The sequence below is a fragment of the Anarrhichthys ocellatus genome, unplaced genomic scaffold (assembly GCF_004355925.1).
Source record: "Anarrhichthys ocellatus isolate YVR2014 unplaced genomic scaffold, GSC_Weel_1.0 scaffold49, whole genome shotgun sequence".
NCBI classification, from domain to species: Eukaryota; Metazoa; Chordata; class Actinopteri; order Perciformes; family Anarhichadidae; genus Anarrhichthys; species Anarrhichthys ocellatus.
Window position 1 is genome coordinate 1,755,260 of NW_022280079.1, and position 14,118 is coordinate 1,769,377.

The window sequence follows — 14,118 nt, forward strand, 5'->3', positions numbered from 1 at the left end:
CAAGCATGCGTTCCTTCAGTCTACGCATTCTTTGGGCTTGTATAGTAAGCCTTTGTATCAAGGTTTGTCCCTCATTGTTAGAGCCATGAGTGCATATAGTAGCTGTAGGGGCTATGTCATAAAAAGCATGGTCAGTAACGAGAGTGTCTTTATCACAAACAAGCACACGGTCACCCCTATTACTAACATCTGTACTAAGTTTTAAAAAATTTCAGGGCGGAGACATAATGGCGCCCATTATTGTACCCCACCAAGGTATAACCAACCACTTTAAGACACCACAAATAATGTACAAATGACTTATGCAATCTTCCTGGAGATGCGTTCAAGGACTGGACCCATATCCTCGAGAGTCCCAATCATGTGTTCTGAATATGCATGCTGCTCCTGAACAAAAGAAGCATGGGCCTCACTCAACAACATAAGCTTTTGCTCCGTGACTCTGTTGACCTCTGCTGCAACCTGTAGTGCAACCTGTGTATCCTGCTGTGCAAACTTTGTATCCAACTGTGCAAACCTTTTAGCCGTCTCAGATGCAAAGTAGAGTCTGTCCCCATCAGCTGCCGCCAATGTCTCCCCAACAACTGTATGTACTGTCTGCATTGCATACATCCCTGATCCTCGGCCCGCTGATTTACATATTGTACCTGTTGTACAGTGGCCCCCTGCTGATGTGGAGTCTCATGTATCACGGACTCCATAACATCACGGTCAAACCCGCTCAAAGCACACAATTCAATCAGATCTGGTTGTGTTGACAAAACAGGGTCTGGTAACAATGCATCTTCTAGGCTACAGGGGCCGTCTACATCGGCATCAGACTGTGCAGGAGCAATAGTCACAGGGGTATCGATACACCCATCATCAGCGCCAATACATTGATCAAACACAAACTGTACAATATCAAACGTCAATTCCGCGAGCGGCGAAACCGCGTCGTACTCACTGGTTGACGCTACGGGTAATTCAATCTCGGTCATGCGCTCCTCGACACCATGGTCCGCAAAATACGCTGAGGGTCCCTCGGTGATCTGTGTAGTAATATCCTCTGCTGTCTCCTCAGCGTGGATGAGCGCTTCCACTGTTGTACAGGATCACAACGGATCGACCCTGGTCGTAGTTCGTATGGCTGAGGCCTCTCAGTCAGCACCCTGATGAACAAAATGTTAGTTAGATATATATAAATATATGTATAAAAATACACAAGGGCACATTAAATAACTAATCTTTAATGAGTACATGCCTTGTAGTTTTCTCCCTAGATGGCTGGGTATCCACCGGTGCGTCGTTAATTTCTTCACACACATGAGGACCGTAAGATACACAAGGCTCCGCATATAAAGAGGAGCTTGCATATGGTTGCGGCCTCTCAGTCAAAACAATAGTTAAATATACATATATAAAAGAACTTGGTAAATTAAACTAGTCTTTAATGAACACATCATTTTGTTTTTTTTCATTTTTCGCTCCTCCGCAGGTTTTTCAGTCCTCTTGAACTTTAAGGATAATCTCTCGGGCTGGGGTGCGTTGATAGCTACAAGTATTTACAGGGCATGAAATGAATAGTCTCTTGTGGTAAAAGAACTAAATGGCTTTACAGACAAGGGTCTTTACTCACCAGTTTTCAATGTCGTGGGCTTCTGGATAGAAGAGGTCTTATGGCATTTTTTCACTGTGCCCCTGTTTGGTCAAGGAGACGATTGAAAATCGTCTGATGAATCTACAAGTATATACATTTGAAATAAATAGACGTAAAATAAAATGGAATAAAAGCATTTAAACCACAAAACTAAATACTTACCATACACTGGAGCAGGAGGCCTGTTTTCGGTATAGTCATCACTGATTTCTCCAAGAATGAGAAACTTTAAAAACAATCCTGATTTTAAGACACACAGAAATAATTAAAAGAAGAATAAACTACTCACTTGTTCACGAGGCATGGATATAGCGGTGCAAGACAACAAGTTCGAAGAAATGAGATGGATTCGTTCCAAAATAGCTTCTTGATAGGGGATAGAACGCTGTCAATCAGAATCAAATAGGCCGCATCGAAAAGGGGACGTGCGCGCGTGCGTCGTCTCCCGGCAAACCTGGAACTCCTTTAACAAGTTTACGTGACATTTCTGGTGTTTCTTTACTCTCTCTGGCATATAGATTTCATAGGTGACCTTCCCAATCCATCTTGTGACTTCATAAGTTCCATGCCACTTGGTCAAAAGCTTGCTGTCAGAAGTAGGAAGCAGTAACAGTACCTTTCCCCCCTGGTTCAAAAACACTTGCTTTTTGGTCATACCACTTCTTTTGGTTCTGTTGAGCCATCCTCATGGTCTCCTGGGCCAGTGCTGACATATCGGCCAACCTTTCTCTCATCTTGACTAAGTATGCCACCACATTCTCTCCTTTTGATGTAGCACTTTCCCAGTAGTCTTTCAGAAGGTTCAGTGGCCCTCTCACCTGGCGTCCATAAAGCAGTTCAAATGGTGAGAAGCCGGTTGAAGCCTGTGGCACCTCCCAGTAGGCAAAGAGCAGATAAGGCAGCCATTGGTCCCAATCAGCTCCTGTGCGGGACACAAACTTGCACAGCATGTTTTTCAGTGTCTGATTGTATCTTTCAATCAGCCTGTCCGTTTGGGGTGATAAGGGGTGGTCTTAATTATTTTTAATCCTAACAGCTGCTAGACCTGTTGTCGCAACCTAGACATAAAAGTTGTCCCACAGTCTGTCAGGACCTCTCTAGGTATGCCTACCCTGGAGAACAGCTGTAAAAGGCTTATATAGTCTGCCACTAACAAGGACCTCCACATCACTGTAAAATAGGTGACACAATCCCCTAATCTACAACAAATACATTAAAATGGATGCCTAACATGCTAAGGTCAATTATCTATATGATCTCTATTGTGGTAAGACATCACCATAGAGATCATATCCTGCCCGAACAGAGGATTCAATTTCCCTACCACCCCTCTAGTAATTACCACATGGTACCTTCCCGGAACTATAAAATGGTGCTCTTGTACTCTGGGGCCTCTTTTAGGATGAACACGCTGGAGAGGAGACACAGCAGAGGTAAGTGCTTTGAACATGCAGGTTATTTGACAGCGCTATTAATATATTCAATCATTTTAGTTAAAGATAACCAAACCAATAATATGTTTGTCTACAGGCCCGACCTTAAATTATTACTCCTGAGACATATCAGAACCTTACAATAAACATTCAACTCTGTGTGTGAGTCTCTCATTGTCTTGAACAGTCCACAAATGCCTGCAATGGAGAGGGTCCTTGTCACAGTTGCCTTTCTTAATGGCTATCTCATCTGCTTGTTTACTTATGACCGGGCGTCAAGGGACGATAGTAAATCTGTTGTGTTCACGTCAGTGTATACGTATGATGATGTTTCCTGATTAGGGTAAGATTACCCTTTAACAGAACGAATTGGCAAAGAAACGGCTCCAAAGTGATGTGTCCAGAACTTATGCAAATTACTCTGTTCCAACGCACTTGTATGTTATCCTCAGTATAAATATCAGACTCAGATACAGACCTCTGAGCAGCCTTGATACATGACCTGTATGTGTTTCAACTGTCTCCGCCTTGCAAGAATAAATGTCCTGTTTAATTATTTTTACATCGGCCTCGAGTGAATTTTTCTAACATGTTAAAAAGCACCTTACTTGTTTAAAGTGTTTGCAAACCAAATGTTGGTAAACTTTTGTTCATATAGCAGTACTTTTAAAATACAAGTGCGAAATGCACGACTTTTGAATTCATTATTGAACTTTGCGCCTAACAATGCGATTAATCGCAAAAAAAATCATGCGACTAAAAATTGCAATCGTTGCTGTGTGTGTGTGTGTGTGTGTGTGTGTCAAAGTGAACATCTTTTCTTCTACATAGTTGTCGTCATTGAGATGCCATAGGGCATCTCAATAAATCAACATGTTCTATTATATATGCGTTTTATATTATTAAAATGGGAGTGGACGTAAGAGTAAATCAAAGTATACAGGCGATAGACAGAGCCCTTGTTACTAATACTGACCTCTGTCCTATCAGATTTAGGAGTGAAGTTGGCAACTGTGGATCGGTGTTTCTCACAAACTGGCAAACTTGAAAGCATCTAAAAATATCCAATATGGAAGATTGTGTTTAGCCAGTGATTGACTAGACATGAGGCGTATTCCTTTTTTTTTTTTTGTTTTACATTTTCATTTCATGTATCCCTTACAGTACTCTGAGAAGAGGGCGTGAACTGATGCACTCCCTGTCACATGTTTTTTTTTCATTTATTTGGGAAGGTGGTCTTGGGAATTTTAACAATCAGAAGTGTACCTTAATTTACAAAAGGTTAAGGGCCCTGACCTAAAGGACTAGGTGGATGGATGACCACTGCGGACAAGGGCAGACTGCAGCGCATCATTCGCTCTGCTGAGAGCGTGATTGCGTCACTTATTTAAATGCACTCAACACTTTTACATTACACTTACTGTACATCTCACTTGTTTATAGTCCTGTTATCTGTTCGTTTGTGCACTTTATTTTATATTTCACTTTATTTTTTATTTTAGTTTTTATTTAACTACTTTTGGCACTGTTGATTGTTTAAGGTTATGCATCACCCATCATGTCAAATTCCTTATATGTGCAACATACCATGGCAAACGGTTCTGATTCTGACCGACAGATCCCATTAACATGGAATAAAGATTGATCAAGTAAAAACAGGTAACATTTATTTTACGTTTCGTTTATGAAAATGCTGTTCTAGAGCTATACAACTTATTGTCTGAAGGTAGATAGAAACTAATACTAATAACTGAGTATTAATAGTTACTATTAAGTACAGTGATCATGTGCACAGACAAACTTATCAAAAGTCTCTCCAGCTGTTAAAGCCGACTGACAGCTGATCCAGCTGTGATCAGCTGATCCTCCGTCATCAGAAACAGACGTCGCTTCACGTGACGCTTCAGGGGAAAGGTCGTCTCATATCTGTTAAAACATGTTTCCTCGTTTCCTCTCTCCTCGCATGGTTTCCTTGCGTCTCTCCATGCATCCCTGGTGAGAGGGACTAAGACGCAAGGAAAGGACCCAAGTGAGGGAAACGGGGATGCAATTAAGAGACTTGGGATGTACCCCATGTCGCTCATCACAGTAACCTCCCGTCAGTGTCTACAGTGGAAGCGGATACCGGGATCCAAGTCGAACCCACCAATGGAAACTCCTGGCTCATTCAGCAGCGTATGCCCCGCCCACTACATCCAAACTCAACTCGTAGGTTTTTAATTTGAAAACAAAGGTTTTTGATTTGCAGCCAAACATTCTAGTTAAGCAAAACGAACAAATCATTTATTCTCAGTTTATATATTTTTACTTACAAACTTGATTTTTGATTGCAGTGCGAGTCCCTGTGGTGAGGTCCCAAAACAATTATGCATGTGTCTCGACTGCAGCATCTGTCTCGTGAGGATTGCTGTGTTGCACGAGAGGTGAGTTACCGGTAGCACTCCTGTGTAGTCTGCCTCCCCACCAGTGGCCGCTACTTAAATCCCATGCACATGCTGCTTAGTTTATGTTGGATAGGACATTTTAAGATATTAGATTACAATGTAGTTTTAGAATTTTTAGTAAGGCCTTTTTTTAATATGTAGTAAATACTTATTTAAGATTGGTTCCGGTAAGTTTCCACACTGGCCACTAACCGGCCGTTGAAGTTTTCTGTCTCTAAACAGACATGTAGGGTATATCTGAAGCTCGCAGGGGGCAGTCTCGGGCTTTCCTTGATGTGTTGGCCTACTACCAGAGAAGAAGTCAATGGATTAGTCCCGGAAGTTTGGGTACGTATCATTCAAAATAATAGCTCAAAAGTTGTCATTCTTTAAAGTTGGTACATAATATGTTTATATAATCATCACACCCATTAAAAACTAATTGATGATATGTTACATTTGAAAATACCATCACATGTTTATTTTTTGACTGTAAGGTTATAGGTTGCATAGTAGGAGCAACATATAAGTGGGTTACAGGTAAATTACATACTGTGACTATTCCAGAAGGTACAGTCAAATCACCCAGTGCACACTTTTTTTTCTTAGCGCAGTAATGTATTTCCAAAAAACATTATCCCAAATATTTTCCAACATAAAAAATGCAGGCCCTCAAATTCAGCAGTACTGAACAAAAGTGAAATGTAAAGGGCATACCCAGCTCTTCCAATGCTGATTCATATTGTGTATAATTCCATAATGTATAGCTCCACAAGAACAACCATGTCATACCTAAATGGTATAGGAAGGAAAAGTGCTGCCACACACAAAGACAATTGGAGGAATACTTCGACACAGGTACCATCCACAAGTTGTTTTCAGGCCATCGCATGCTAGTGTTTTAACATCTGGCCCATTACTTCCACATAAATTGGGGAACATGTCTTTACACACCGCTGGTCGCCTGGCAACCTGACAGTGAGGAAAATAATCCCATAAATCACTGCTCCCATGCAAGCTAGTCTACAATGCATGTGTGCGCTCCTGCCATCCGGAAAGCAATACAGAATACAATATTTGAGAAAACGCTCATTGTTTCCTGCAAAATTGTATAATTCAATTAAAACAGACTGGATTCACCACTATTTATTTTGTTGTTGTATATACGAGTTTAAAGTGCTTTTTAAAAAACAGGCGGTTTCATGGCATGATCTAGTTTTTCCATTTGACGCTTTTATTCTGAAAATGCTCTTCCCGGAAATCCTGGTTCTGTTATTGCAGAGACTCGGAGCACAGCTGTTTTGAGCAGAGCAGTCTACATTCATGGTTCAGATAACACATTGCTGCTCTGGACGTTATCCTGACTACTCAGCGGTTCCTTCCCTGTCCTCTCGTCTCTTCACATCTTCGAGCGGCCTCGCGTTGCTCCTTTTCGGCAGCCGTCTCGTGCCGTGTTCTGCGCTCACGAGAGGATGGTTTTGTCAACATCACACCAAGTCGCTCTGGCGTTCACGGCCGTGCTTTTCACGTTCGTCGTCCTGCCCAGGATGTTCAGCAGCGGGACTGTGGCGAAGGAAACGAGAGTGGACCCCCGCTACAGCAAAAAAGGTAGGAAAGCTCACTTTAGTCGCAGAGGAAAAGGACACGGCAACATGGGTACTGTGCGCGTGTCCTTACACATGTCATTTTGCCTCGAGCGCACTTGTCGCTCCACTTTGCCTCAGCTAATGCGGGGACTAACAAGTGAAGATCACGAAAGAAGACCATATGCACAGTTTATGGTCGAGACAGAAGGGATTCTGTCCCGCACATCAGCGTGTGTGATTGTGCACCGGCGTCTATTAAAGGTGCAACGCTCCGTTAAACACAATTCAAGTGATGCAGGCCAGTAAAGTCGGTACCGACTTTGTGTCGACCGAATTGTTTTCAAATGTTCACATCTGTCTGTTAAATCAGCGCCATGATTTCAGCTAACAAGAAGTATACAGTGTGTCTTTTATGTTTTGTTAAATGCTCGCTGTACTTCCCACACTGGCAGTATCAAAGGGAGAGCCACACTCTGGGTAAAGGAATATCATATCTGGCGTGGGTTTGTTCCTTTCTGCCAGCTGTGACTCATCTGCGGCTTGATGTCCAACCTACAGCGACACAATAGATTTCAATTTATTTTGTACACCCCAAAATCACAAATCTGCCTCAGAGGGCTTTACAATCTGCACACAGGCAGGGGGACCTACTGGCCCCCCAATCCACCCAGGTCCAGAGCGCTGTTGTTTAGGTCTGGGTTGGACATTAGCTGGACTGAATCACACTTTTAAGGAGTAGAAATTACATTTCATTTCTTACCATGGGCCACCTTGACTCTAAAGTAATACTTAAAGACGTTATGTTGCACAAGGGGAATTATTTGTCCCCCTCCAAATTACCTCAACTATTCCCTTTTGATTTACAAATGTGTTGAGTAAATGTAAAATTGCAAGCTTCTTCCTTGATTCAGACATTTCACATATTTATTGGGCGAATACATCAACAGCTATTTATGTTAAGAAGCTGATAAACGATGCTCTGAGGAGCTGACGGACAAATGCAGTGTAAGGTGATAATTCTTTGTTGGTCACATTTGCACAATTGTTAACATCAAAATATTGATTGAAGCAGCAGCTTCATGTCTATACCTCACTGGGATCATTTGACTGAATGAAAGATGTAGAGATCTAATCATTATGGGTGCTATCGCTATGGTATAAATATTCATGTCAAAAAACATTTTGGTGTAACTTGCATTTGTGTATAACCTGTTATTGTTAACTTGTTATTAAAGGAAACACCAAGGTGGAACCAGGTCTTCTCAACATGATCACACAAATGTCACGGTCCTCTATGATGCATGATGATTTGTGTGAATGATAAAGCTGGATTTATATTTTCATCTTTTGTTTACTATTATGATAAAATGCATTCTCGGTGACTGTACACAATTGGTCACTTTCTCAATAAACAGTCCTTCAGTTCAGAGTATTTTGTCGAACCTCTTCTTTGAACTACCATTTGGTAAACGAGACGTTCCTGAGTGGCGTTTAAAATGGCAGCTCGGAAAAAAGCGGGGTTTATTTTGAAATGCCTGTCTTGAATGAGTCTAACGAACTAAACCAGGATTTGAAGTGTCTCTTAGCTCACGTTAAGTCTTAACTTTAACACGTGTACTAACCAGCACGTCCACAGTGCAGCAGTCAAGAGTCACCTTCAGGGGAACATTTTGTCTGCGTTTTAAGTGTGCAGATTGATTGTAGGACACTGATCATTGTTGTATTCGTAGCAGCAGGTCCGGGTGCAGTGAAGGGTCAGCCCGTCAACCCTAACGCCCCCGGTTCATCTCAGACCGCCGAGAACATGCAGCAGATGAAGAAGCTGATGGAGCAAGAGCTGAAGAGTGAAAAGTACAACCAGTACAAGTCCAACAGCAACAAGAGCTACGTGTTCACGCTGATGCCCCTCTACGCCATCGGAGTCGGAGTGTTTGCGGCCTACAAGTTTTTGAAGGTAAAGTAAAGACGCGTACATTGAGACAAGCTACAACTTTGAAAGAGCAAAAAATGCAGATATCACATCGTTCTTTTCAACTCTCAGATCAAGTCTGCAGACGACCAGGCGCAAAAGGACAAATTTGCAAAGGGAGCCAAAAAGTCAGTGGAGGCAGGTCTGTGTCGCGTGCGCTGGGCTTTCTATTTGCATATCCGTGTTATGTCTTCTGGTCAAACATATATTTGATTACCGTGAGTAATTCAGATATGGGGTTTCTTCTTGTGTGTTTTGCGTGCAGAGAACCAGCTGAGCGAGCTGGAACAAAGGCTAGCGCAGACGGAGAGGATGCTCAACTCCATCCTCACGCAGCTGGACCCGCTCACTAACTGGTGAATGATGATCGGTGTTAGTTTTCATGCGCTCTGGTCTCCACCATGCCTTGTGTACAGCTGCGGTTTTGAAACATGATCCCCACTTTACTGTCCCTTTTTTCTTTTAGCAGGCCTGTAGTATAAACCAGCATGTGTCATCATTCAGTATACCTTCAGTAGCTAGCGTAGCATAGAAGCCTTCAACCCCTCCAGGTAACAAGAGTCACTATTCCACAGCGTTTAACCAAGAGGAGCTCCAGATCCACCAAACCATTGCATGAGTCTATGGAGCAGAGTTCAGATCGTGGTCGGACCCTGGTCACAGCTGGCTGATGCTACGCTATGATTGGCCAGTCTGTGTTCGAGAGCCAGGACTTAGCGAAGGGTTAATTTGAGCTTCGGTGTCTTGCCCAAGCACACTTGGACAGGGATCTAAACCACCAACCTTCTCCACAGGCGCCCCATAAATGGCATAATAGTTATTCCAGTTTCTTTTCTCCTCCACTTAAAGGGCAGTGTTTGTTAGACCACATGCTCAGAGGAGCGCCTCTGAGATCGACGTGTTTTCACTTCTTATTTCTCTTCAGTGTGAAGTCCGTGGCCCAGGAGCAGAAGAACGAGATCATGTCTCAACTCCAGACCATCCGGCACCTGATGAAGAAGAGAGGAATGGACTGTCCCCCCCTGAACGGTGGGCTGACCGACTGTCTCCGAAGGAATTGATATTCACACGGTTACTTAGGCTCAATTGGCTCAGGAATCACAAACCTCCAATGTTCGCATGCGTACATGCAGGATGCTATCCGAGGGTGCGTTTTTCCAATGAAGACCCAAAACGGCAAACCCCAGGCCAGATAATAAGCTCTAGAACACACAGTCATGCTTCATGCCGCGGTCACAACGTGTGTTGGCGTGTTTGGTTGTGACGAACCACAATTTAAAATTCAAGTCGAGTGGCCACATTGAGACGCATCACTTCCAAACAAATAGTTTTGAATGTGATTTTACTCTCCCCGATGTGGTGGCAGTCTAATGTCTGACTCGCGTCCCATTAACTTTCCCTGTCTTACATTGAGCTCTGGGAGACATTGATCAAATCAAATGTCTCTGTACTTTATTGATAGATGGTGATATAATGTGAAAATATTATACGGTAGGGATGGCCATTGATACTTTCAGAAGACATTTATACAAAGTAGATGCACTAGAAACATCAGATAAAAATATATATTTGTATTGTATTTTGTATATATTTTTTGATAACGATGAAAACAAATTTGTACTATGCTGGACATTTAACACTTAAATATGAGCATGTCGGTGATCTCTGGTGGACAAATGATGGGATGGTCACACCGTCTCTAAATCACTGGCAACACCTTGTTACTTAATGTGACTCCATTATACACTGAACACAGTTATAAATGCATCGCTGTTATTTTCTCCCCTTATTTGTAAAAGATTTTCTTTGCATACAAAATGCTTATTTCTCTCCAAGCTTTGTGCACAAGTTTGTTTAAATCCACGTCAGTGAGCACTTCTCCTCTTGTCAAGATGATTCATCTCCATGGCCACAAATGTCTGTTTTTGTGAGACGTTGGTGTTTTAAAGGGTTAGTTTGGTTTCACCAAAGTCCCACTATCCCTTTAATTAGTTTGTGTCCGGCTCCTCTTTGTACTGTATCTTCACTTTGCCTCGCTTGTCTTCCAGAAGCGTCCTGCGAGCGTAACCTCGACGACCTCATCGAGTCACTCGGAGCCGGCGACGCCTCGGCAGCGGAAGCTCCTCTGGCGGACGAGCAGAGCTCTCCAGGGACAGCAGAGGCTGAACAAGTCTATCAGAAGCGTTTGGAAGACGAAGCCGCAACAGAAGGTGAAGAGGTGAAGGAGCTCGTACCAGAGGAGTCAGACGGGGAAGCGGAGGAAGATGGCAATGTGGAGGAGGAGGCGGAGGATAGAGAGGAGGAGGAGGACGACGAATTGGAGGACTCTGAGCTCAACGAGACAAACATTGGTGAGGCTGGAGCGAAGCAGCCGTCGTCCGGCCTCAGGCGACGCAACAGGCCTGACTGAACTCACGGCGGACTTCTGCACTGTGCAGAGATGTGACAGATTGATATTTATTACCTGAAAGGCTTTCATTCCAAAAAGCTGTCAGTATAATTACCAAAAACATATATTGCATTATAACCTAACAAGGAAAGCTCGCCAACACACAGGGCTTTATTTTCCTGTCACACTCCCAAGGACCAGCACCTACATGTGTGTGTTACATGTAACACATCACGCCAAAGTCTCCCATAGAAGAAGGCCATTAGTGATGGCTTTGTTGAAGCGCTGAGGCTTTAATGCCAGCTGCATTGAAAGCTCCGCTCCACTCTTTTTTTTTTTTTTTTTATTTTAATTAAATTTAATAAAAAATTTTGGTACCACATCAGTCGAGGTTCCAAGCGAGCCGTGGCGACACTGGAAGTAATCAGAATACTGCAGGCTGCTGACTGGTTAGAGAAAATCGTCACGGGACATCCTTCACAAACCTGCCATTTTTTTTAAATTGCCATGTTGCCGTCAATGGTGCCCACAATTTTTTTTTTTTTTGTGTTAATTAACATGACCCAATTTTTATTTATTTTTTTAAATTGGCTGCCCTCAAAACTACGCACACAACTAACAGAATGCAGAGGTTCCTCTGTTCGGTTACCGATGAAAGCATTCAGCAGTTTACGTATTGCGCGGTGTGTCGGCTGAGAATCCCGCCCACACTGAGGGTTTACTATCTGCAGTGGAAAACGAAATGGAGAAAAGGACCAGGTGCCTAAATATTGACCCCATCTCAACAGCTAGCGCATCACTGATCCTCCTCACCATTCAGGGAGCTCTTGTTCCCTGTATGGAAGCATCTGTATTTGCTTTATTTCCCACCACATTTATTCCGATTGTTCCTTTTTAATATGTCACTCATCCTCATAATAATACCGTGCAGTCCAGACATAATTGATTTGTAGCGGTGAGGGATGAGATTTTCATATTGCCCTCGCACAAAAAAACGTGCAAAAGGTCTGACGCACGCGTGACCGTGCAACAAATTGCCACCGCACTTGGTGCTTTTATAAATGGCAGTTTGTCATATTGGTTTAGGTTTGCACTTGCTTGAATGCCAAACGTGTATAATCTACATATGAGGTGGCGGTCGGTCGATACCACCAATGTTTTTGGCCTTTACCATTACATTTCTCACGGTGGACAACTTGTCCGATGTCACTGATAACAGTCATGACTGCGTTCCATTCAAATTCAGTTCAAGGACTGTCTTACTGGGACACTGTAATGGAACAAAACCACTGTTAATGTTATTAGTTCCCCGTGTGTTTCCTGCCATGAGAAGTGGTGATTCCACCATGATTAATGCCACAGGACATGAGCCTGGAGCTCTTTATAGACCCGGCTTCTCTGTTCTCATTGTTGCATCGTAACCCTGCACCATCCTGTGCTGCCTCCTGCTAGCGGGGATGAGACAATTGCAGAGTTGTTGCTTTCCTATTTTATTAATGCATAGTAATAGATGACTTTTTTATCACAGAGGGATGTTGCTGGATGTGATGAGCCTACTTTGACTCCAGAATATTCTAATGTACATAGAGGAAGTGTGAACTCGGGCTTGCGGCATGCTGCCTATACATCGAAACGTAGCTGCATGTCTTTTTCATTTTTTTTTTGGTGTCTAGACATTGTGACTGTATGGTGTTTTCATTTATTTATTCAATAAGTTGATCATTTGATCAACCAGAGAGACATTAACTCTCGTACCATTTTTCTACCGTTCTAATAGCTTTTGTGTGATTGTTTGTTGGATGCCGATATTGCGATAACGCAAATCAGAGCTTTCTATCAGTATGGCATGAAGTTGTAGAAGAAGAAGTTGGGGAACAGCGAAAATAAATTAATTTGACATTACGTGCGACATATAGCAAACAGTTGCTTTTTTTATACACACCGCAACATTAACATTCATTCGGAGTTGTGTTTCTGGACACTTGACAAATGTAAGTCCATTATATTGTATTACATTTAAGCTCTCCTCCCACTTCTGAGGTTTAGCTAACGCAAGCATTCAGCGCATTGCTAGTTGAGTAAATGTCGCTATATAATTCAGTGTGCTTTGTAGCACAAAGGCAGTAAACCTGCCGTTGTGCTACAAAGCACACTGTATATAATCCATCGGGCTTAATAATCATATTTATTCAGAAAGTTTGCCGCGCTTCTCCTCACAGCGTTGCCAACACCTGCGTAAAAAATACATCAAAACGTGCGGCCTGATCGGGAATTATGTGCTTTCTATTTTCTAGAGAGATTCGCCCAACGGTATAAAAATATAAAAAATAAATTATACAGATTTTCAATGTGTTTTTGAAATATGGAATGCACCCAGTAATATTTGTAAAATATGATATCTGCGCAAAAGATATGCTTTTCCTGCACGTCCCTCAGCTGGCTGAGGCGCTGGAGAATCTGCCCACAGGAGGCGGGTCTGTGAAGCAGTTTAGCCAATTGCTGATTAAAGATCCAATCAGCCAATCAGCGTCCTCAAATGGATTCAGCGATGGGCAGAATTCAGATCAGAGTCACACATCTCATCTGCTCCTCTATTTCAGAAACTGCAGATTCTTACTATTTATGACATCAATATTTCTCAAACTTGTGTTTTTATTTATAAGATACTTTTAGGTGAAG

At 42.6% G+C, this 14,118-nt stretch overlaps 1 protein-coding gene across 3 annotated transcripts; it reads left to right on the plus strand.

Moving 5' to 3' along the window:
- Positions 1-5,405: 5,405 nt before the first annotated feature.
- Positions 5,406-13,614, plus strand: LOC116395793 (uncharacterized). Of its 3 annotated transcripts, none has more exons than XM_031869921.1 (8): positions 5,406-5,495; positions 5,739-5,843; positions 6,777-7,103; positions 8,812-9,035; positions 9,123-9,192; positions 9,316-9,406; positions 9,976-10,079; positions 11,099-13,614. In XM_031869921.1, the coding sequence occupies exons 3-8, from the start codon at positions 6,968-6,970 to the stop codon at positions 11,458-11,460; spliced, it is 987 nt and encodes a 328-aa protein (XP_031725781.1). In that variant the 5' UTR covers positions 5,406-5,495; positions 5,739-5,843; positions 6,777-6,967; the 3' UTR covers positions 11,461-13,614. The 3 variants fall into 3 exon arrangements, with proteins under 3 accessions (XP_031725781.1, XP_031725784.1, XP_031725782.1); XM_031869924.1 differs by having other exon boundaries at positions 11,102-13,614; XM_031869922.1 differs by having other exon boundaries at positions 8,815-9,035.
- Positions 13,615-14,118: the final 504 nt, after the last annotated feature.

What these genes read in the sequence shown, in the direction of transcription:
- LOC116395793 (XM_031869921.1), top strand. Translation starts at nt 6,968, where the DNA reads ATGGTTTTGTCAACATCACACCAAGTCGCTCTGGCGTTCACGGCCGTG. An exon ending in CCCCCGCTACAGCAAAAAAG is followed by an intron (nt 7,104 to 8,811) that starts GTAGGAAAGCTC and finishes TTGTATTCGTAG; the next exon opens with CAGCAGGTCCGGGTGCAGTG. An exon ending in CAAAAAGTCAGTGGAGGCAG is followed by an intron (nt 9,193 to 9,315) that starts GTCTGTGTCGCG and finishes TTTTGCGTGCAG; the next exon opens with AGAACCAGCTGAGCGAGCTG.